The sequence below is a fragment of the Dipodomys merriami genome, unplaced genomic scaffold (genome assembly GCF_024711535.1).
Source record: "Dipodomys merriami isolate MVZ:Mamm:240054 unplaced genomic scaffold, mDipMer1.0.p SCAF_42, whole genome shotgun sequence".
Classification (NCBI taxonomy): domain Eukaryota; kingdom Metazoa; phylum Chordata; class Mammalia; order Rodentia; family Heteromyidae; genus Dipodomys; species Dipodomys merriami.
The window spans coordinates 1,898,063-1,921,185 of NW_027205826.1; the positions used below are offsets into that span (position 1 = coordinate 1,898,063).

Below are 23,123 nucleotides of genomic sequence, written 5' to 3' on the forward strand. Positions count from 1 at the left end.
GGAGGCCAGGGGACCCACGTGGGAGGGGAAGCCACCCTTCTGCCCTGGGGTTCCCACCATGGCACAGCCCCTGGACTGTCCCCCATCCTGCTCCTGCTTGTCCCTGATGTCAGGGCCCAAGGGTGGGGTGGGGGAAACTCATCAGGGGGAGGGGGAGGGGTTTCCACCGCCAGGTACGCAGCCCGGTCAGCAGCCGCTGTTCCTGCGCTTGGAGGCGTGGCCCCGCAGCGAACACTGTAGCTCCGTGAAGGTGAGGGGGCCCACGGCCACGGCGCACCGGCCCACGCGCTCAAAGCCGAACTTCTCGTAGAAGGGTACCAGCTCATCCTCGCACATGAGCACGGCCCGGCGCACGGCCGGCTGGCTGCCCAGGTGCTGCAGGTACCGCCACAGCAGGACGGAGCCCTTGCCCTGCTGCCGGCAGGCCCGGTGCACCGCCAGCACGTGCAGGTGGGCCGTGCGGCCTCCGGGGCGGTGCAGCGTCAGGGACTCCTGTGGGCCACAGAGGAGAGGTGTCCGGATCACCTGCTCTGACACCTGCCTCTCCCCAGCACACTGCCCTGCCCAGGCTGGGCGTGCAGGCCCTGAGTGCCAGCAGTCAGGCCTCTCTTCCCACCCAAGGAAGGCCATAAGTTGGGAGCTATACCCCCCAGCTCTTTTTTTGGCGGGGGGATTGTTTGTTTTTGGTTGTGGGGCTTGAACTCTGGGCCTGGGCGCTGTCCCTCAGCTCATCAGCTCAAGGTGAGCGCTCTACCACTTGAGCCACAGCGCCACTTCCAGTTTTCTGATAGTTAATTGGAGATAAAAGTCTTGTGGACTTTCCTGCCAGGGCTGGCTTTAAACCAGGATCCTCAGATCTCAGCCTCCTGAGTAGCTAGGATGACAGGCCTGAGCCACCGGCGCCCAGCGCCCCCAGCTTTTTGGAGAAAACCTCAGAAGGCTTTCCAGACCGCAAGGGGCTGGGCTAGGCTCTCTTGCTCTGGGAGGGACCCGTGGCCTAGGTTTTATCTCCAGTGCTGGAGGAATAGTGCCGGCACCCTCTGTCTGGCCAGTCTCTATTCCAGGCACTGGGTGTCACAGCCCTGCCCCGCCCTCACCTGTGTGAGTCTCTCCTGGTCCCAAAGGGAGCCAATGATGAAGGCTACAAGGCGGCCCTCCTGGAACCATCCAAGGGACAGGTCTGGACACAGGGTGAGGAAGTGCCGGATCTCATCCAGGTGCAGGGGACAGGTGCCCGAGACAGAGATGAAGGCTGTGAAGGGGTGAGCGCAGGGGGCGGGGTGACTCGCTGGCCATTGGCTGGACGCTGTCTCTGAGCTGCTTTTGCTCAAGGCTGGCACTCTACCATCTGAGCCACAGTACACTTCCAGCTTTTTTCTGTGATTAATTTCAGATAAGAGTCTCACGGACTTTCCTGCCCAGGCTGGCCTTGAACTGGGATCCTCAGATCCCAGCCTCCTGAGTAGGTAGGATGACAGGCGTGAGCCACCAATACCCAGCTATCCTACCTTTTGAAACACATACATGGTCTGATCTTCTGGGACCAAGCCCTCAAGGATAAAAGACCTGGGAAGACCGGACAGCTTGGGACACCCCTACCCCATCCCACAGGGCTGCTCACCTTCCCGCTCGATCTCGAACACGCTGACGGCATCATCGGGGGTCAGGCAGCGAAACTCGCTGGCAGGGAGTGTGTGGCGCCGCTGGCAGCCCGGGGACTCTGAGATCCCAGGTGGCAGGCACAAGGCCTCGGGTTTCAGGGGGCAGATGCTCAATGTGTTCATTCCGGTTGTTGGTACCTCCCTGGGCACCCCAGCTTCGGAAGGACCTCAGCACCGATCTGTCAGGAGAGTGAGAGGAGGGGCCTGGCCTCATCTCCAAGGAGACAGCACATCTGGTCTCTTCTGGGCTGATCCCCTGCCCCCCAAAGTAATGGGCCCCTTGTCTAAGACCTGGTCTCCAGAGCAGCGTCCAGGAACGACAGACGTGGATGCCGTCTCCCCAAGAGACAACAGCCAGAGAACAGATTCTAGTTCCATTGCTGTCTGGGGGCATCTGAGCCTCGGGAGACAGCAGGGTGGGGTGAGCAAGGCTGGAGATCCCCAATACCACTGCCCGAGGGGACAAGGCGTGGGAAGCACCTAAGCCTCCACGCATCCAGGGGTGCCCAGGCCCTCGCTCCCCGCATCACCATTCACGCCACTTGGCTGACCTGCCCACAGGGATCTTCCACTCCTGTGTTGCGTCAGACGGTGGGGCTGGCAGCGGCTTCCGCAGACTCTGCCCTCAGTTCTGCAGAAAAAGCCCTTTCGTCAAAGTCGGTCCTTCAGGAGTCTCCAGATTTACTCAGAGGGCCTCAGCCTGAATCAGGCCAGATGGGGGATGGGACCAGTTTGAGGGAGTCAGGAGCTGCAGGGGGGTGGGGGGAGGGGGGGGAGACAGCAAGGCACAGGCATGGAGAGCCCACGGGACACCCCGTGCTCCACTCCTGGCTCATCAGATGTGTCATGTGGGCACCTAGTCTGTCCTGTGACAGTCACCAGTTCTTAGAGGCCATCCCTCCCTCTGCCTTCAAAGGCACTTACCCTGGGGAGGAATCCCAGCGTCCCATCCACAGGGCCAGTGGTCCACAGGCTCATGAGCGAGGGGAATTTGAGACCGTTGGAGCAGCCAGTGTTCCCTGATGGCATCTGATGTTGTACTCAGGAGTTTCTAATCCTCCAAACCTGCTTCCTCATGTTCTGCCAGGCAGAATGATGCCAGCGGGGCTTGGCAGCTTTGGGCCTTGGCCCTGTCCTGCTGAGAGCAAGCGTCAGCACTGGCAAGGTGGATAGGGATTACCAGCAGCCGCCTGAGACCCTGGGGTTTGAGGAGGAGGGCTGGCTAAGCCTCAGGGGGTCTGGCTCTAATCCTGGCTCTGTCCCTCACTGGCTGGGCATCAACAATCCCTCCGTCTCTCAGAGGCCAGCTTGCCCACGCCACTGAAGGTCTTTCCTGTCTAAGCTGCCCCGGAGCCATGCTTCCATTTATAGCCACAGGCCAAGCCCTGGCTAAGCAAACTCCTGCAGCCCACACCCGGGCCCTCGTGCCCGAGAAGAACCTCTTCTAACAGAGCTGGAAACAGAGGCAAACACTGAAAGGGCAGGATAGTCCATCTCCAAAAGAACCAGCAAGGCGCTGGACTCATGGCTCAAGTAGTAGAGTGCCAGTAGATCAAGCAAGCTGAGTGAGCTTGAGGCCATGAGTTCAAACCCTGGTACTAGAAACACAGAAAAAGAGAAAAGAAAAAAGCAGAGAGGTTCCTAGCGGCACTTTTTTTTTTTTTTCCAAATTCTTTATTGTGATTAAGTAATTGCATAATTTCCCAAATTTCACAGTATTGTAGATAGTAATGCTTAGTTGAAGTCACACATTCTAACTTTCATGGGGCAAATTGTCTATCATGGTCCAAAACATTTATGAGTTTATGAGCTTTGACAATACAGTTATTTCTTCCACATTGGGTGATATGTACATTTCTTTTGTTTTGCATAGCGTCAGCTGTTCCCTCCCTCCCATCGCTGCCAATTGAGATGCTTAGATCATTTTGATCAATGTCCAGTGCAGCTGATGGGTCCCGCTGGTGTATGTTTTTCCCTGATTCCCTCCAGTTCTGTGTTCTCCTGGTTTCCCATCAGTGTGCACATATACACCATATATGTGATCAGTAGCATGGAGTTATTTAGTAGTGATTCGACTAGATGAGTGGAAGTCCTTTGTTTCTTAAGCCTTGCTAATTTTGTCGTATCACCTAACGTTTTGGATTTAACATCCACTTATCAGGGAGACCATGTGCCGTTTGTGTCTTTGCTCCTGGCTTACCTCGCTCAACAGGATTTCTTCTAGCTCCATCCATTTCCCTGTAAATGCCATTATTTTGTCCTTTCTAATGGCTGCATAATATTCCATTGTGTATAGATACCATAATTTTTGGATCCATTCATCTGTGGAGGGACATCTGGGTTGTTTCCATATCCTAGTGATTGTGAACAGCCTAGATACACTTTTTAAAAAATATTCCAGGGCTGGGAAGGTGGCTCAGTGGTAGAGTGCTTGCCTTGCATGCATGAGGCCCTGAGTTTGATTCCTCAGCACCACATAAGCAAAAAGAAAAAAGCCAGAAGTGGCACTGTGGCTCAAGTGGTAGAGCGCTAGCCTTGAGCTGAAGAGCTGAGGGACAGTGCCCAGGCCCAGAGTTCAGTCCCCACAACCGGACCAAAAAAAAAAATTCCAAACTGGGGGGTGGGAAGGTGGCTCAGTGGTAGAGTGCTTGCCTTGGGTTCGATTCCTCAGCACCACATAAGCAGAAAAAGCTGGAAGTGGTGCTGTGGCTCAAGTGGTAGAGCACTAGCCTTGAGCTGAAGAGCTGAGGGACAGTGCCCAGGCCCAGAGTTCAGGTATCATGACTGGCAAAAACAAAAGAAAAAAAAATTCCAAACTGGAAACAAATAGCATCAACAACAATAAAAAGACTGTGAGTATGCACAAAATAGCATATTAGCTGGGTGCCGTTGGCTCACGCCTGTCATCCTAGCTACTCAGAAGGCTGAGATCTGAGGATCACAGTTCAAAGCCAGCCTGGGCAGGAAAGTCCATGAGACTCTTATCTCCAATTAACCACCACAAAATGGGAAGTGGCACTATGGCTTAAAGTGGTAGAGTGCTTACCTTGAGCAAAAAATGCTCAGGGACAGCGCCCAGGCTCTGAGTTCAAGCCCTACAACTGACAAAAAAAAAAAAAAAGAGACACATTATTCTGTAATAAGAGTGACAAGGGGCTGGCTGGGAAGGTGGCTCAGTGGTAGATGCTTGCCTTGCATGCATGAGGCCCTGGGTTTGATTCTTCAGCACCACATAAGCAGAAAAGGCTGAAAGTGGCACTGTGGCTCAAGTGGTAGAGCACTAGCCATGAGCTGAAGAGCTGAGGGACAGCGCCCAGACCCAGAGTTCAAGCCACGACTGACAAAACAAAAAAAACAGTGACAAATGAAGAACAAAAAAGCTCAAAGACAGTGCCCAGACCCAAGTGCACAGCGCTAGGGCTGTAGCAATGGCCTAAAAGCAAGACTATGGATTCCGTGCTGGGTTTTTGTTATGGTTGTTCCAGTACTGGGGCTTGAACCTAGGCCTCCCAATCTCACCTGGTTTTTTATTTCTCTCCGGTCAGGGAGCTTGAACTCTGCTCCTTGGGTGCTGTCCCTCAGCTCTTGAGCTACAGCGCCACTTCCAGCTTTCTCTGTTTATGTGGTGCTAAGGAATTGAACCCAGGGCTTCATGCATGTGGGACAAGCATTTTACCACTGTCTTTGAACTGTGATCCTCAGATCTCAGCTTCCTGAGTAGCTAGGATTACAGTCGTGAGCCACGAACACCTGGCTATCTTTAGCTTTTTAGCTCAAGGCGGGCTCTCTATCACTTGAGCCGCAGTTCCACTTCTGGCTCTTTTCTAGCTAACTGGGAATACGAATCTCATAGAGTTTTCTGCCTTGGCTGAGTTGCTAGGATTGCAGATACAAGCCACCAGTAACCAGCATAAAATCTATTTTATAAAGTCGATGTCATTTCCAGGGAGGAAAGGCTAAATAACCGCGGTGTAAGCACATGACAGGCTATAATGCAGCCATGAAGAGGAATGCAGTGCTGATAGAATCTGCGACCTGAAAAACCTTGAAAAACTTGGTTCGTGAAAGAAAGGGTCCTGTGTCACCACAGACACGCTGTGGGCGGGGCTTTGGCCATGTCTACTGTTGGCTGGAGGAGGACCATTAATAAGGAGACAGTTAAGGCCCTGAGATGGCAATAAGACACATCCCAGAGTCCAGGGGACATGCTGTCAGTCTCAGCAAATGCCAGTGCCAATGGGGAAAAGATCTCAAATACTTTCCAACCAGGTGGCCCCTTAGCCCCATTAAGGCAGAGTGTCAATGCTCTTATCTGAGTTGGCCTCAGATAGAGAGCCTCCTGTCTCTCTGCCTTCCCAGCAGGTGGCAGGTGTATACCACCAGGCCCAGCTTCCTGGTACCTTTTTAAAAGTCCTTCTGGGGCTTGCCTAGCAAATACAACATCCTGGGTTCAATCCCCGGTATTGACAACAACAAAAATACAATTAAAAAAAAAATGTTCTTCTGAAAGGCTGGGTGCCAGCGGCTCACACCTGTAATCCTAGCTACTAAGGAGGCTGAGATATGAGGATCATGATTTAAAGCCAGCCCCAGAAGGAAAGTCCATGAAAGTCTTTGAAGTGGCACTTTGGCTCAAGTAGTAGAGCACTAGCCTTGAGTACAAAGCCAGGAACAGTGCCCAGGCCCTGAGTTCAAGCCCCAGAACTGGCAAAAACAAAAAGTCCTGGAAGGGCTGGGGGTGTGGCTCCGGGGACGAGCCCTAATCTGGCATGCCGAAGTCCTGGACTCCCCAGCACTGAAAAAAACAAATATTCTCCTGGAAGAGAAGGATTTCCAAATGCAAAGAAGTTGCCTAAGTGGAAACAAGGCAGAGGTGGGCAGAGGCCCCATGTTAGCCCATGGACATAGCCCGGGCCTGGAGATTCTCTCTCTCTCTCTCTCTCTCTCTCTCTCTCTCTCTCTCTCTCTCTCTCTCTCTGGTTACCAATCCTGCATCAGCTTACAAAGGGCCTGGTCCCCCATTGGAGTACATCCTCTGGGCAGGAGACAGTGCCTCAGACACCCCGGTTTTCTGTGTCCAGCATTGACAACCGTTGAAGGGCAGTGAAGACAGTCCTACATCCGGGCACTTGTGCAAGAAGTTGTATTTTCTAGTAATTTTGTGTGTGTGTGTGTGTGTGTGTGTGGTGTTTTCGGGTATGCTGGGGCTGGGGCTTGAATTCAGGGCCTGGGCACTGTCCCTGAGCCCCTTGTGCTTGAGGCTCACACTGTATCACTTGAGCCACAGCTGCATTTCCTCTTGGTGGTTTTGACGGTGGCTTCATTCAGCCTTTCCTCTACGTCTGAAGTCTGCACCCACAGACCCTGCGCTGCACTCATTTTTCCGTAAGGTCTTTCTGTCTTCCTGTAGTTCCTGGGGAACCACAGGCAGCAGCGGAAGCCTGCGGTATGGTGGGAAGCGCTCTTGGGAGCGCCCCCTGCTGGGAAGAAAGGAACACAGCTGGACGATGGTTGATGATGATACACTGGGGTTGATGGACGCCTCCCTTGGCAGAGCTCTGGAGATCAAGGCTGAGGAGGCCTTCTTGTTCTGCACCAGCCTTGGATGATGCACGTGTCTTTAGTTGAGGGTGATTCATGGAGGGTCTTCAGCATTGGGCCAACCAGGTGCTGTGGATCAAGTTCTCCAAGTGTCCCCAAAGCCATGCTAGCAGTGTGTTCACACCAACGCGTGGAGTCCTTGCTGAAATGATAAACCGTGCAATGCTGGGAAGCACTCCCATCCCAACGCATCGTCCTTCCTGGCATCCTCCAAGCCCCGGCCCCGGCTTCTCCTTTAGGGAAGGTGGAATAAACACCCATAGAGTCACTGTCCTCAGGGAAGGGGAGTCACGCTCATGAAGGTTCAAGAAGAACCTGATATCTCAACCTTTCCCCCTTTCCCCCTTTCCTCCCCAATTCTGAGGCTTGACCTCTGGGCCTGGGCGCTGTCCATGAGCTTGTTTTGCTCAAGGCCCAGTTCTCTACCACTTGAACCCCAGCACCACTTCCAGCTTTTTTGAGTAGTTTTATTGGCGATAAAGAGTCTCACAGACTTTCTTGCCCAGGCTGGCTTTGAACCACGATCTGCAAATCTCAGCCTCCTGAGTAGCTAGGATTACAGGTGTGAACCACCAGTGCCCAGTTGTTGTTTTTTTTTTGGTCAGTCGTGGGGCTTGAACTCTGGGCCTGGGCGCTGTCCCTCAGCTCTTCAGCTCAAGGCGAGCACTCTACCACTTGAGCTACAGCGCCACTTCCGGTTTTTCTGGTGGTTTATTGGAGATAGGAGTCTCACGGTCTCTCCTGCCCGGGCTGGCTTTAAACCAGGATCCTCAGATCTCAGCCTCCTGAGTAGCTAGGATTACAGGCGTGAGCCACCAGCGCCCGGCCAGTGCCCAGTTTTTATACTTCCCTTTCAATCAGTAACTAATTCACTACTCCCATTTCTCTGATACATCCACTGTGTCCAACAAGTCTTTCTGTTCCACAGTTCCAGCTAGTATGTCTCCCTTACCTCTCTAGCCCTAGAGGTTTTTGTACCTGACCCTTCATTCTCTCCCACTCACCTCTGGCTCACTTAACAATCACTCTCAGTGTGCCAGGCCCATCTACTGGCACATGCCAGCAGTTATGGGTCCTTGGTAGCAGGTGGGTGACCTAGCTCCAAACTCCCACCTCCAGTCTCTAGTTTCCTAGGTCCACAGGGGCACCAGTGGCTATGCAGATTGGCTGTCTCAGGAAGACTCTGAGATCAGCATGGAGGTGTTGATTGGACGCGGCTCTGAGCAACCCCTTTGAGGGAGCAGTTGGCAGAACAGACATAGGGACATAGGGGAATGAGACATTCAACCACAGCCTCTGCCCACCCTAGGAGGAGCTTTTGTTTTTTTGGTTGTGGGGCTTGAACTCTGGGTCTGGAAACTGGACTGTTTTCAAAATCTAGTGTGTAGGGAGCTGGGAAGGTGGCTCAGTGGTAGAGCGCGTGCTTTGCATGCATGAGGCCCTGGGTTGGATTCCTTAGCACCACATAAGCAGAAAAAGCCGGAAGTGGCACTGTGCTCAAGTGGTAGGGCACTAGGCTTGAGCTGAAGAGCTGAGGGACAGCGCCCAGGCCCAGAGTTCAGGTCCCACGACTGACAAAGAAAAAAACCTAATGTGTACTTACTTATTTATTGGTACTAGGGATTGAACACGGGGCCTCATAGCTGCTAGGCAAGCACTCTTCTCCTGGGAGTTATCCTGGTGGAACAGCCTCATGGGATGTGACTGGTGTGACAAGGGACAAAGGGGCCAAGACTTGGGCTTTGGTTGCACGCAGAGCTTGAGGATGAGGGCTGTGTGCCAGGTTGGTACCCAGGAGATGTGATGCTGCCATCCATCAGGATGAGGTTGCTGGAGGGGAAACTGGTGGAGGAGATGCACAGTCCACTCTGTACTTGTGGCTGGTCACCTTGGAGAAGCGACCAAAGTGGCCCTGAAGAGATTGCATACTCTGGCCAGGTGTCTGGGGAATTGGCAGCAGACAGAGTGGCCTGGTTAAATGTGCAGCCCCATCGATCTCTTAGAGGACCTAACACATTGGATCTTCAGGAAGGAGGCATCCACCAGTTCTGAACCTTTGCCATTGCTCATTCTTGTAGCTGTCGCCAGCAGAGAGCTTTGCCTGCTAAAATGCAACCCATAGCCAGAAGAGGAGAGGCCAAGGACCGGCTGGTCTGCGTCTCTATCTGGAGTAGACCGCATGGTGACCTTGGGCGATGCCAATGGTAATTCCCAGAGCACCGGTGAAAGGACAACCTCTTTGAACCCCAAGGGCCCATGAGCCTTGAATGACCCAGGGCTGGAGCCTGGACAAGCATTTCTCCAGCCAGCCACAGGAGGGTGCAGGAGCTCGCTAAAGCCACCCTTCTCCTACCCATCTTCCCAGTGGAAAGTCCTATAGGTGCTTTCTGGAGCCCCCTGAGGTGGGAAGAGCCTGGTACGCTGGCATGACTGTAGCTCCTCTAGCGGGCAAAGCGGAGGGGGGGGGTGTCCCTGGAGAGTTGCCTCAAGGCTATTTAAAATAGAAAAGAGACATAGCCGGCTTCCCAGAACTCAGCATTCAGGTAGATACCGGCTCTGGTAGACTCCCTGCTCCACCCCACCCCCACATGTGTGTATGCATGCATGCACATGTGCAAACAGAAGGGAAATGGCTAGAATGGCTCTGTGTCTGGCTGGCACATTGCTAAATAAGCAAAATTCTCCTACAAGAGGATGTGTTTCATTCAACAGAGTGAAGTCTCCTCCCTCCCAAAACTTTCCTTTTTTAAAAAAATTATTTTGATTTTTGGTGGGATTGAACTCAGGGCTCAAGGCTCAAGGCTAGAGATCTACCACTTGGAGCCACAGTTCCACTTCCTTCTCCCCTTTCCTATACCTCAACAATAAGCATCATTAAAAACAAAGCACCTGCTGGGTGCCAGTGGCTCACACCTGTAATCCTAGCTACTCAGGAGGCTGAGATCTGAGGATCCTGATTCAAAGCCAGCCCAGGCAGGAAAGTCCATGAGACTCTAATCTCCAATAAACTACTCAGAAAAAGCCAGAAGTGGTGCTGTGGCTCAAGTGGTAAAGCGCTACCCTTGAACAAAAGAGCTCAGGGACAGTGCCCAAGCCCCAGTTTAAGTCTCATGACACAAAAACAAAGCACCAAGCTGGGGGCTGGCAGCACATGCCTGTAATTCTATCTACACAAGAAGCTGAGATCTGAGGATGAGGATCTCTTTTAATTTTTTGTCATCCAAGGGCTTGAACTCAGGGCTTGGACTTGGTCCCTGAGCTCCTTTACTCAAGGCTAGGGCCCTACCACTTTGAGTCACATTTTCTGTCCCCCTCACCCCACCCCCCCGTCCCAGTTTTCTGGTGGAGATAAGAGTCTCACAGACTTTCTTGCTAGTTGGCTTTGAGGAGACCCTCAGATTGTGGTTCAAGCCCAGGAGGATTCTTCTCCTCACCCTGGTTTCAACTCAGGGGGCGGAAGGGAAACTGATGGAAGGGAGGGGCAGGAATCTCAGGTCCAAAGCCAAGCCCCAAGATGCACAAAAAATAAAAAATAAAAAGATGGAGAAGGATGGGAATGTGTAGAGTGCTTGCTTTGCACGCATGAAGCCCTGGGTTCAATTCTTCAGTACCACATAAACAGAAAAAGATGGAAGTGGCACTGTGGCTCAAGTGGTAGAGTGCTCACCTTGAGCTGAAGAGCTGAGGGACAGCGCCCAGGCCCAGAGTTCAGGCCCCACTACCGGACCCCCCCAAAAAAAAAGATGCTCAGGAACAGTGCCTAGGCCCTGAGTTCAAGCCCAGGACTGATTCAACAACAACAAAAAAAAAAAAAAAAGATGAAGAAATCAAGGATTCTCCCATCTAACCAGCAGGTTTTCATTAATCTATGTAAAGCACTTGATATAGCATGAAATTACAGCTCACTAAGTGGTAGCTATTATTAGCCAAGGAATAAACACAGAACATCTTCCTAGACAGCCAATGTAATTCAACCATTAGGAAGGAAACGACCAACAAACACAGGCCTAAGTTGGAGCAGAATGTAATACTCAGGTTTTTATTTTATTTTGTGCCAGTAATAGGTCTTGAACTGTGGGCCTAGGCCTTGAAGCAATTTTGCTGGGGGCTAGTGCTCTACCACTTGAGCCACAGCTCCACTTACAACTTTTTGCCACTGAATAGAGACTCAGGGCCTACCTTGCCTTTTCTTGTCTACTTGCTCACACTCCCACCCTTCCGGGGCATGGGGACACACAGCCTCCATCCCCTGTCCTCTACCTCCAGCTCCCACACTGCCCTTCTCGGGCAATCAGGAGCTCCTCAAAGAAAAGTCAGGAGAAACAGCAGAGTTGGAGGAGGGCCTGTGATTTTAAGTAGGCACTGGATTCCTTGGGTCTTGTGTTGATAAAATAGGGTACACAATGCCTATATATGTGTGTGTGTGTGTGTGTGTGTGTGTATATGTGTATATATGTGTGTATGTATATATGTGTGTATATATGTATATATATACATATATGACTGAAGTGTATATATACATATATATGTATATATGTGTGTATATATGTATATGTGTATACATATATAAGTGTATATATATGTATATATACATATATATACATACATATGTATATATGTGTGTGTGTATGTATACACACACACACACACACACACACACACACATATAATGACAAGAAATAAGTTAATGTATGTGAAGGGACCTGGCACAGTTCCTAGACAATAATATGCTCAATAAATGGTGGGTTAGCCAGGCACCGGTGACTCATATCTTTAATCCTAACTACTCAAAAGGCTGAGATCTGAGGATCTTGGTTCAAAACCAGCCTGGGCAGTAAAGTCCATGAGACTCTTTTTTTTTTTTTTTTTGGGTCCGGTTGTGGGGCCTGAACTCTGGGCCTGGGCGCTGTCCCTCAGCTCTTCAGCTCAAGGCTAGCGCTCTACCACTTGAGCCACAGTGCCACTTCCGGCTTTTTTTTTTGCTTATGTGGTGCTGAGGAATCGAACCCAGGGCCTCATGCATGCAAGGCAAGCACTCTACCACTGGGCCACCTTCCCAGCCCCGTCCATGAGACTCTTATCTCCAATGAACCAGCAAAAACATGGAAAGTGGATCTGTGGCTCAAGTGGTAGAACTGTAGCCTTGAGTAAAGAAATCTCAGGGTTAGCACTCAGGCTCTGAGCACCAGTCCATTCAATATGTCAAAAACAAAACAAACAAAATAAAATAAATTAGAGGTCAAGGAGACAGGACTCAGAGTCAGGAGGGGCCAGGGGATGCTGTCATATCTGACAAACCCTCCTGGTTTTGGGGGGGAGGGAGTGGGGAGCTGGGCCCAAGAGCAATGGTTCTTCCAGCTGTTCTGCTCTGCGGTCTGGGATGGAAGACTATGATCTAAGCACCCAGATTTCTTCTAAGTTATATCCCAATTCCTCTTCAGCTTTCAGTCCCAGTTTCTTCTATACTTAGTTCATGAATTTTCTGACTTGGGTCCACAGACAACCTGCCCGAGTCCAATATTACGTCAATGCTCTATAAGTACTCGGTCTACAGCATCTTATGTACCCAGCCTGCCATCTGCTCTGTACACGTCCTTTTAATCTTTCCATGCCTGAGTTCTATATTCCCAGAAGCCTGTGAATTACCCTAAGAGCAGGCTTTACCTTTTTTCTCTTTTCTTTCTTTCCCTTTCTTTCTTTCTTCCTTCCTTCCTTCCTTCCTTTCTTTCTTTCTTTCTTTTTCTTTTTTTCTTTTTTTTTTTTTTTTTGCCAGTTCTGTACCTTGAATTCTGGGCCTGCATGCTGTCCTTGATCCTCTTTTTGCTCAAGGCTAGCACTCTGGGCCTGGGAAGGTGGCCCAGTGGTAGAGTGCTTGCCTAGCATGCATGAGGGCCTGGGTTCCATTCCTTAGCACCACATATGCAGAAAAAGCCAGAAGTGGCGCTGTGGCTGCAGTGGTAGAGCACTAGCCTTGAGCTGAAGAGCTCAGGGACAATGCCCAGATCCAGAGTTCAGACCCCACCATCGACAAAAACAAACAAAAACCCCCACAAGGTTAGCACTCTATCCATAAAACCACTTTGGCTGTTTCTGAGTAGTTTATTGGAGGTTAGAGTCTCATGGACTTTCCTGCCTGGGCTGGCTTCAAACCATGATCCTCAGATCTCAGCCTCCTGAGTAGCTAGGGTTACAGGCGTGGGCCATCAGTGCCCGACTTACATTTTTTTTAAAGAGTCTAAATATTATAATATCAAATCATTTCACTAGTCTGTCATTGACAGGTTGCAGAAAAGTATGGACAGGGCTGGGAAGTTGGCTCAGTGGTAGAGTGCTTGCCTTGCAAGCCTGAGGCCCTGGGTTCGATTCCTCAGCACCACATAAGCAAAAGGAAAAAAGCCGGAAGTGGTACTGTGGCTCAAGTGGTAGAGCGCTAGCCTTGAGCTGAAGAGCTGAGGGACAGCGCCCAGGCCCAGAGTTCAGGCCCCACGACTGGACCCAAAAAAAAAAAAAAAAAAAAAAAAAGTATGGACAAAGAGATTAAGGCCAGGCCTCAAAGTTTCTTAATTTCTTTTTATTTTTATTTATTTTTGGGGGGGGTTGGGTCATAGGGCCTAAACTCTGGGCCTGGGCGCTGTCCCTCAGCTCTTCAGCTCAAGGCTAGCACTCTACCACTTGAGCCACAGCACCACTTCTGGTTTTTCTTTTTTCTGCTTATGTGGTGCTGAGGAATTAAACCCAGGGCCTCATGCATGCAAGGCAAGCGCTCTACCACTGAGCCACCTTCCCAGCCCCTTAATTTCCTTTTAGAAACCTATTATGAGTCCTTCCTCTTAGAGAGAATGTATCTAAATTTTTGGAACTTACTTAGTAGAATTACTATTTATATTTTAAAATGGCAATATGAAGCAGATCACAAAAGTAACGGTGTAACAGTGCTACCAGCCTAAAATTTAATCTAGATAGGAGGAGAGTTAAAGTATTACAGTTATGGTTTGGCTTTTTTTTTTTTTTTTTTTTGGTCAGTAATGGGGATTGAACTTAGCCTGGGCGCTGTCCCCCAGCTCTTTAGCTCAAGGCAAGTGCTGTACCACTTGAGCCACAGTGCCACTTCCAGTTTTCTGAGTGGTTTATTGGAGATAAGAGTCTCATGGACTTTCCTGCCCAGGCTGGCTTTGAGCCATGAGCCTCATATCTCAGCCTCCTGAGTAAGTAGCTAGGATTGATTACAGGCATGAGCCACTGGCACCCAGTTGGTTTGGCTTTTTTATAAACCAGACACTTCACTTGACCTTTGCAACTACTCAGTGATACAGGTGTTGTCATTATCAATCTTATTTTACAGATTAGAAAATTGAAATAAAAAGAAATTAATCTGGGGGTAGTAGTAGAGGGATGAATTTGGCTAAAGTATATGATATGTATGTATGTATGTAAATATCACAATGGAACACTTTTGTACAATTAATAAATATATGCTGGGGCTGGGAAGGTGGCTTAGTGGTAGAGTGCTTGCCTTGCATGCACGAGGCCCTGGGTTCAATTCCTCACTACCACATAAGCAGAAAAAGCCAGAAGTGGCGCTGTGGCTCAAGTGGTAGGGTGCTAGCCTTGAGCTGAAGAGCTGAGGGACAGCGCCCAGGCCCAGAGTTCAGGCCCTATGACTGACCAAAAAAAAAAAAAAAAAGCTAATTAAAAAGAAGGTAATCTGGTTATTTACCCTTGAAGATTTTTAATTGTTTCATATTTTTTTTGGTGCCAGAATTGGGGCTTGAATGGAGGCCTAGGTGCTGTCCCTTAGCTTTTTCATTCAAGGCTGGCATTCTACCATTGAGTCACAACTCCATTTACAGCTCTCTCTCGCTCTCTCTCTTTCTCTCCCTCCCTCCCTCCTTCCCTCCTCCCCCTTCCCTCCCTACCTCTTTCTTTCTTTTTCTTTCTTTCCTTTCTTCTTTGTGAATTGGTGATAGTCTCATAAACTTGCCTTCACAGGTTGGCTTTGAACTAGGATCCTAAGTCTCAGCTTCCCGAGTAGTTAGGATTACAAGTGTGATCCACAGTGCCTGGCTCTACTTTTGTAGATTAGTAAGTAGCAGGGCCATAAATTGGAATCTATTGTTCCCAATTTATCTACCTTAAACTCTATTTTTTTCCTATGCATAGTCCAGCTTTAGACTCAACCTAAAGGGACTTAAAGTCAAGCTACCAGGGCACTGACACTTGCTTTTATTTTCTTACCTTTCTCTGGTACTCTAGCTCTAGACCAATCCCTAAGGGGTCATGACCTTCTAAATTTGGCTCCGAATTTCCCAATACAAAGCCTTATACATAGGTTCTATACATATCTATTATAGCTTTGCTTACAAGCTGCCTGAGGAGTTGCTTTTTTAGATATTTAATATGTATTTGTTTCATGTTCCTAACTAGATTGTAAACAGTTACTAGGACAGGAGCAGTGCCTTTCTCCTTCAGTAACCCCTGCAATGCCTAGGGCTAGGCTGGGATGCCAAGGGTGCTCATTAAAAGTTGTTGACACGCTGGGAAGCAAACGCCTGTAATCCTAGCTACTCCGGAGGCTGAGATCTGAGGATCAAGGTTAGAAGCCAGCCCAGGCAAGACAAATCCTGGACACTTTTTTTTTTTTAACTCTAGGTCTGGCACTGTCCCTCAGCCCTTCAGCTCAAGGTGAGCACTCTACCACCTGAGCCACAGTACCACTTCTGATTTTTTGATGGTTTACTGGAGATAAGAGTCTCATGGAATTTCCTGCCTGGGCTGGCTTTGTTTTTTGTTTTTGTTTTTTTGCCAGTCCTGGGGCTTGAACTTGGGGCGTGGGCACTGTCCCTGAGTTTCTCTTCCTCAAGGCTAGCGCTCTACCACTTGAGCCACAGAGCCACTTCTGGCTTTTTCTGTGTATGTGGCACTGAGGAATCAAACCCAGGGCTTCATGCATGCTAGGCAAGCACTCTACCAGTAAGCCACATTCCCAGCCTTGGGCTGGCTTTAAAGGCCAATCCTCAGCTCTCAGTCTCCTGAGTAGCTAGGATTGCCCGGCTGAGACTCTTAAATTAACATGCAAAAAGCCAAAAGTGGGGGTGTGGCTCAAGTGGTAAAGCACTAGCCTTGAGCAAAACAAATGAGCCTGTGGTCCTGGGTTCAAGCCCCAGTATCAACACACACAGACACAGACACAGATACACACAGACAGACAGACAGACAGACAGACAGACAGACAGACACACACACACACACACACACACACACAGAGTAGTTGGCCATCCTGGCGGTTCCCTTTTCCCCGGGACCACTCCACGTCTTCCCTGGGGTTTCCGCCCCTTCCCACGCCCATCACTTTCATCTCCTTGGCTCCCGCCCCTCCTCCTGGGTCCACCCCTCCAGCCTCCACCCCTCGGCATCTTCAGCGTCCCCTAGCGACGAGGAGGTGGCTCCTAGCAACCGCATCCCGGTGCCCTGACGACGGCGGCACGCAGCGCCACGTCAGCGCGCCGGCGCCCCGCCCCCACGCCGCTGGCCCCGCCTCCCCGCGCCTCGTCTGCCGCCGCCGCCGCCGCCGTCGCCGCCGCCGCCGCCGCCGCCGCCGCCGCCGCCGCCGCTGCCACCGCCGCCCGAGACTCGCGCAGAGCAGTTATGGCGGATTCCGCAGCCCCCGAACCCGCAGCTCCCGCTCCCGCGCAGGCCCCGGCCTCGGCTCCGGAGGCAGCCCCGACGCAGGCCGCGACCCCGGCCTCCGTCCCCCCGGCCTCCGCCCCAGACTCGGCCTCCGGGCTGTCCTCGGACTCCGGCCCCGAAGCCGGCTCGCAGCGCCTGCTGTTCTCTCACGACCTGGTGTCGGGCCGTTACCGCGGCTCGGTGCACTTCGGCCTGGTGCGCCTCATCCACGGCGAGGACTCGGACTCGGAGGGCGAGGAGGAGGGCCGCGGCAGCTCGGGCTGCTCGGAGGCCGGGGCCGCTGGCCACGAGGAGGGCCGGGCCAGCCCGCTGCGCCGCGGCTACGTGCGCGTCCAGTGGTACCCGGAGGGCGTCAAGCAGCACGTGAAGGAGACCAAGGTACGCGGAGGCCGGGGCGGGGCGCAGGGCCGGGCGGAGCCGGCCGCGGAGCCGGGGCCGCGGCGCCGAGCCTCGGCCCGCAGCGTCGCCTCTGCAGTGGGCGCGGCGGGAGCGCGGCCTCCGCAGGGGGTGCGCTCCGTGCACCGTCATCGCCCGGGCCCGGGCGCACCCGGCGGCCGGGCACCGGCGGCCCGGAGACCCGGCGGCCCTGGGCTTCCGGGCTGGAGGCGGAGGGAACTTGCGAGCCGCGCTCCGCCGCGCTCCCGCCGCGGGGTTGGCCTCCCGATGCCCGCGGGGACCCCCCCCCCTCCCCGGCCATCCCCACCAGTGCCGACCTCGGAGGAGCCGCAGGCTGCATTGTGCAGCGGGAAAGACAGGCCCGTGCCAGGGGCCGTGCGGGGAGGGGCCGTGGGCATCCCTAGCACAAAGATAGAGGTGAAGATCCCAGCTGCTGGTTTTTGTTTTACCCCGAGGCCTCCTCTTCCTTGCTGCAGGGAAGTTGGGGAGTAAAATCTGCACACGGGAGCCATGATATTACTAGGACTGGGGTGGGGGGGGGTGGAGATGGTGACAGCCGCCGCCAAGGTGCACTTGGACTGCTGGGGGGCGGGGGTGGGGGCGGGGTGGGGGCGGGGGTTGGCACAGAACCGTTGGAAACCGACTGGGTTTTTCCTGACCTCAGGCTGTTAAGCAAACGTCGTTGTGTGTTGGGATGAGGCTGGAGATGATAGTTTTTGTAAAACGTGGACGTTTGTCTTCTTCATCCTGACACCTTCAGCCAAGGTTGCTTTGGCTTGTTTTTTTGTTTTTTTTTTCTGAGTGTGAGTCCCTATCAGTGATTCACACACACACACACACACACCTATCTCACACTGCTTTCCTTCCCCTCCTCTTCCTCTGCCCCTCCCCTTCAAGAAAACATTTCTAGACGTGAATGTGGACTGCATCGAGATCTTCAGAAAGGGAACCATCTGATTTTCAGGGAGGCACTTATTTACTTCGGTGGCCTTGGCTATTGAACCTCTCAATGTTTTGCACATGCTCTAGGTCAGTGATCTACTCAGCTACATCCCTAGCCCATTTTGCTAAGTTGCCTGGGTTGGCTTCAAACCTGAGATCTTCCTGTCTCACCTTCCCCAGTAGCCAAGACTGTAGGGTGTGTACCATCATGCCCCTCAGTGGAGGCACGTTGATTAATCTGGGTTAAACTTCTGTTACACTGGATTTAAATTTAGTTTTAGTTAATCTGGGTTTCTTGTACTGAGAGGCAGAGGTGGTCAGGGGAATAGAATAGGGCTTCAGTCACATTACAGAGTCTTGTGAGGAAGTTTAGGGAGGAAAGGTCCCACTTCTGAGAAGAGCCTCTGATGCTTACCCTGGTAGCACAAGTGACTGCTGATATCAGCAAGGTCTCTCTCACTAATCTCTACATGTCGTCACAGCCACAGATTCACACATAGCCCTCAGATAAATGTAAAGCGCACAGCAACCTCTCTGCCTCAGAAAGAACTATAAATTCATTTTCAGTGTCTGGATTGCATCACATCTTGCCACAGAAGACACTATTGTGTGTCTGGCCATGTTGTCTTTCTGTGAATTTTTATTTTTTATTATTTATATTTTTAAATTTTTGCCAGTCCTGGGGCTTGAACTCAGGGCCTGGGCACTGTCCCTGAGCTTCTTTTGCTCAAATCTAGCACTCTACCAACTTGATCCACAGCATCACCTCTGGTGCTTCGTGAGTGCTAGGTAAGCACTCTACCACTAAGCCACATACCCTGCCCTCTGAATGTGTGTGTGTGTGGGGGGGGTGTTTGTCGGTTGTGGGGCTTGGACTCTCAGCTTGGGCACTGTGTCCCTGAGCTCTGAGCTCAAGGTGAGTACTCTACCACCTGAGCCATAGGACCACTTCTGGTTTTCTGGTGGTTAATTGGAGATAAGAGTCTCATGGACTTTTCTGGCTTTGAACCGTGACCCTCAGATCTCAGCCTCCTGAGTAGCTAGGATTTTATAGGTGTGAGCCACCAACACCCTGCCCTTTGTGAGCTTTTAAAAGTGCTTTTCCCCACTCAGCTTCTATAGAGGTTTGGAATGGCCCTTGTACTGTAGTCTCCTGTCCCAGGACTCAAAAGTGGGCCCAGCTCACTGGAGCTGCCATCTTTATCAGTTATTTATGTTCATTTTTACTTTGGTGGTTAACTTTGTTTATACTTTGTTTATAGTTATGTTCTGCCCACCGGTCCCACCTTGTGTAATTGCAGAAAGTTTAGCTTAAAAAATTCCTATTTGGGGATCATATAAAATAACTTTAAGGGATGGGATTGGATGGATTTAGAAGTTGCCCTTGAGTTTGTGAAACTCATCCTGTGGCTCTGATAGTATTTACTTTGTGTTTGGTTTCTGTAGCTTCTGAACTTAGGATTTTCAAGGAACTGTTGGGGTGTAGCATCTAATTATCAATGTCAGCGCCCAGTTCTATTTTAAGAACTTGAGTAGTTTTATTTATTTTTTTATTTTATTTTATTTTTGTTTGGATCTGGTCGTGGGGCCTGAACTCTGGGCCTGGGCGCTGTCCCTCAGCTCTCAGCTCAAGGCTAGCGCTCTACCACTTGAGCCACAGCGCCACTTCCGGCTTTTTTTTTCTGCTTATGTGGTGCTGAGGAATCAAACCCAGGGCCTCATGCATGCAAGGCAAGTGCTCTACCACTGAGCCACCTTCCCAGCCCCTAGAACTTGAGTAGTTTTAATTAATTAATTTATATTATTATAAAGGTGATATGCAGAGGGTTACAGTTATATAAGTCAGATAATGAATGCATTTCTTTTTGGACAATGTCAACTCTTCTCTCTGTTTTTCCCTCTCATCCCACCCACAAATTGTATAGTTCTAGTTCATTTTCAACATAGTGTCTGTTGAGTATCATTGCTGCATTTGTTCACCCCTTGGTGTTTTTATTTTTAATTTTTTTGAGAAGACTGATCAGCTGAATGACCCCTGCTTTTTCCTGGCCACTTACCAGAGTGGAGGGCTAGCAAGCAGTGCTTTGGCTAAGGAGCTTTTCTTCCTCAGCTTCTCATACATTCCATCACATCAAGACCATGGTGTGCTGTAGCAAAGACTTTTAGATAAAGTCCAAGTATTTAGGTCTGATTCCTACTCATCTCACAATTTTTTTTTTTTTTTTTTTGCCTGTCATGGGACTTGAACTCTGGGCCTGGGTGCTGTCTCTTAGCTCTTCCTTCAGCTCAAGGCTAGTACTCTACCACTTGAGCTACAGTGCCACTTCCAGTTTTCTGGTGGTTCATTGGAGATAAGTCTCAAGGACTTTCTTGCCCGGGCTGCCTTTGAACCGAGATCCTCAGATCTCAGCCTCCTGAGTAGCTAGGATTATAGGCATGAGGCACGAGTGCCTGGCTTCATCACAATTTTGTGGGATGTACGTGTGAGCATGCTTGTGTGTGTGTGTGTGTGTGTGTGTGCGTGTGCGCGCGCACGCGCGCGTGTTGTACTGATCCTGGGGCTTGAATTCAGGGTCTTGTGCTCTTGCTTAGCTTTTTTTCCCACTCAAAGCTGTTGGCTCTACCACTTGAGCCACATCTTTAGTCCTCATCGCAAATCTTGCTATGAGATGGGAGTTACTGATAAAATAATATAGTGACAGTTTTGAGAAAGTAGTTTTTTAAGCTATCCCCTATTGGGGTCATTTTAATATCCATTTAATGTTTCTTAGGCCCTAAAATATTTTTGTAGTTTTTATATTCAGTTAGGAGAGTTGTGAATAAGGGCTTAACACTTATCTGTGTCTTTTTGAGCTAATCTTGCTATGTAGCCTGGTCTGAGTGAAACTGGTTATTAAGCCCAGGCAATTCTCTTTTTTTTTTTTTTGGGTCCGGTCGTGGGGCCTGAACTCTGGGCCTGGGCACTGTCCCTCAGCTCTTCAGCTCAAGGCTAGCACTCTACCACTTGAGCCACAGCGCCACTTCCGGCTTTTTTCTTTTTGCTTATGTGGTGCTGAGGAATCGAACCCAGGGCCTCAGGCATGCAAGGCAAGCGCTCTACCACTGAGCCACCTTCCCAGCCCCATAAATTTATCTTAACATATATTTTTTTTTTTTTCCAGTCATGGGGCCTGAACTCTGGGCCTGGGCACTATCAGCTCTTCAGCTCAAAGCTAGTACTCTACCATTTGAGCCATAGCACCACTTCCGGCTTTTTCTGCTTATGAGGAATCGAACCCAGGGCCTCATGCATGCAAGACAAGCACTCTACCACTGAGCCACCTTCCCAGGCCCAGGCAATCCTTTTGTTTGTGTCTCCCAACTGCTGGGGTCACTGGCATGACTTACCTGGCTTAATACTAGTGTTTTTAAGTTTTTAGTTAATAAGTTTACAAAGACAGGTGAAGAGATGGACACAGCACTACCCTTTTCCTGCCACCTCCTTGAAGATGAACATCAGAAATAAAGCCTGCTCTTTCATGAAGATACAGAATTGATGACCTGATCTGAGGCTCCCAGCAGCCAGGATTGGGCTTCTTGAGGATTTAACAGAGAGAAGCAAGCAGCCAATACTTCTTGCAGTCTCCTCTCCCCAATTTCTTAATCTTTTCAATCCGGTAGACCATTTATGAATATTTCCCACTTGGCCACAGACCTCCAAGGAGGCTTGTCCCTTCCCCACTGCAGGCCACCCTTACAGTATGCCTTGGAATAGAGCCACATGTTGAAAGCATCTTCAGTGGTCCTGAGCACCGGCTGAACATGGTGGATCTTTCTAGTTGCCACTTGCCATGGTTGGCCAGAGCAGCCTCCCATCCCAGTCCTGCACCTTTCCAGGAGCAGATCAGGACCCCGTCTGTCCATTCAAGTTCAGCTTTTCCTCAGTGGCAGCTCTACATTTTTTATTGCTTTTGCTTTTGCTTAGACACTTTTATTTCCAGTTTCTGCAACATTCAGGGTCTCCTTGCTTGGGTTTGAGATATAATGTCTCGAAATGAAAGGTATCTGGTTATCCTGCTTTTGTGAGGCTGTGTGGCCTGTGTGTGTGAAGCATTCCTGATGACAGGTCCTCTGGGAATTGGCTTTCCAGTTTATTTTTGGCTTCTACTAGGCTAGCATTTCCTTGGGGAAAGCTATTTAGGTGTAGCATCATAGCTCAAGAAGTTTGTCTCTTTTTCAGGTGCCAGGCCCATTAAAAGCAATTGTTCTTAGTGATGTAATAGGAAGAAGTTATGTAAGGTTAATAAGATGCAGAAGTAAGTGCTTCTAAATTGCATTTTATTCAGATAGGATCACAGCTTGGAGACTCTTAACAGCTGTGTTGTGATTTTATTCTTTGTCCCTTGGTTTTTCCCTATCTTACTCTACCACCTACCTGATCATTGTCTGACTCAAGGGCACTTTAACCAGATGAGGAATGTATGTTTGGTACTCCAGTTGAAAGTCAAAACCCTTGGGTGCTCTTCTGGCTGGCACCAGTTCTGAATGACCCTGGCCAAATCACTGCTTTAATTTCTCTTACTCCAATGAAATCTGTGGCCTGGCTTTTCTAGTCCCTGAAATGAGCCTGCACAGATGGGACAGTCAGAAGTGTAGCCCGGTCATGCCTGGACTAGCCACTGTTATTTAGCAGAGACTGTTCTGATGTGGGTTAAGCAGAGCCAGCCCTATTCCATAGGACATTGCTACTCTGGATCACAGAAGAGGCACCTCAGGAAGCAAAGGGGGATGGGGCACTCAGCAGAGCAAGTCCTAATTTGGCTCTATTAAGCCTCTTCCAGCAGTACTCATGACCCT

General features: G+C 50.4%; 2 protein-coding genes across 3 annotated transcripts in view; one reads left to right on the top strand and one right to left on the bottom strand.

The window, feature by feature from the left end:
- Positions 1-141: 141 nt before the first annotated feature.
- On the bottom strand, positions 142-2,325 carry Aanat (aralkylamine N-acetyltransferase). Its single transcript, XM_069993271.1, has 4 exons — positions 2,213-2,325; positions 1,622-1,840; positions 1,098-1,252; positions 142-492 (listed from the first exon to the last, which is right to left on the bottom strand). Exons 2-4 carry the CDS (start codon positions 1,782-1,784, stop codon positions 187-189), a joined length of 624 nt encoding a protein of 207 aa, XP_069849372.1. The 5' UTR covers positions 1,785-1,840; positions 2,213-2,325; the 3' UTR covers positions 142-186.
- A 14,516-nt stretch (positions 2,326-16,841) lies between these two features.
- The window catches only part of Ube2o (ubiquitin conjugating enzyme E2 O), a 53,877-nt gene continuing 47,595 nt past the window's right edge, over positions 16,842-23,123 (top strand). Inside the window, exon 1 of one of the 2 annotated variants that reach the window (XM_069992942.1) lies at positions 16,842-17,327. In XM_069992942.1, the coding sequence (XP_069849043.1) occupies positions 16,908-17,327 (420 nt within the window). In that variant the 5' untranslated portion in view covers positions 16,842-16,907. The remainder of the gene's footprint in view (positions 17,328-23,123) is intronic. The other variant, XM_069992941.1, reaches the window with a different exon arrangement.

Bases quoted from the DNA above. Each gene is read 5' to 3' on its own strand.
- Aanat (XM_069993271.1), bottom strand. From the start codon at position 1,784: ATGAACACATTGAGCATCTGCCCCCTGAAACCCGAGGCCTTGTGCCTG. The intron at 1,253-1,621 runs GTGAGCAGCCCT...ACCCCTTCACAG, and splicing joins GTTCGAGATCGAGCGGGAAG to CCTTCATCTCTGTCTCGGGC. The intron at 493-1,097 runs GTGAGGGCGGGG...TGTGGCCCACAG, and splicing joins ACCAGGAGAGACTCACACAG to GAGTCCCTGACGCTGCACCG.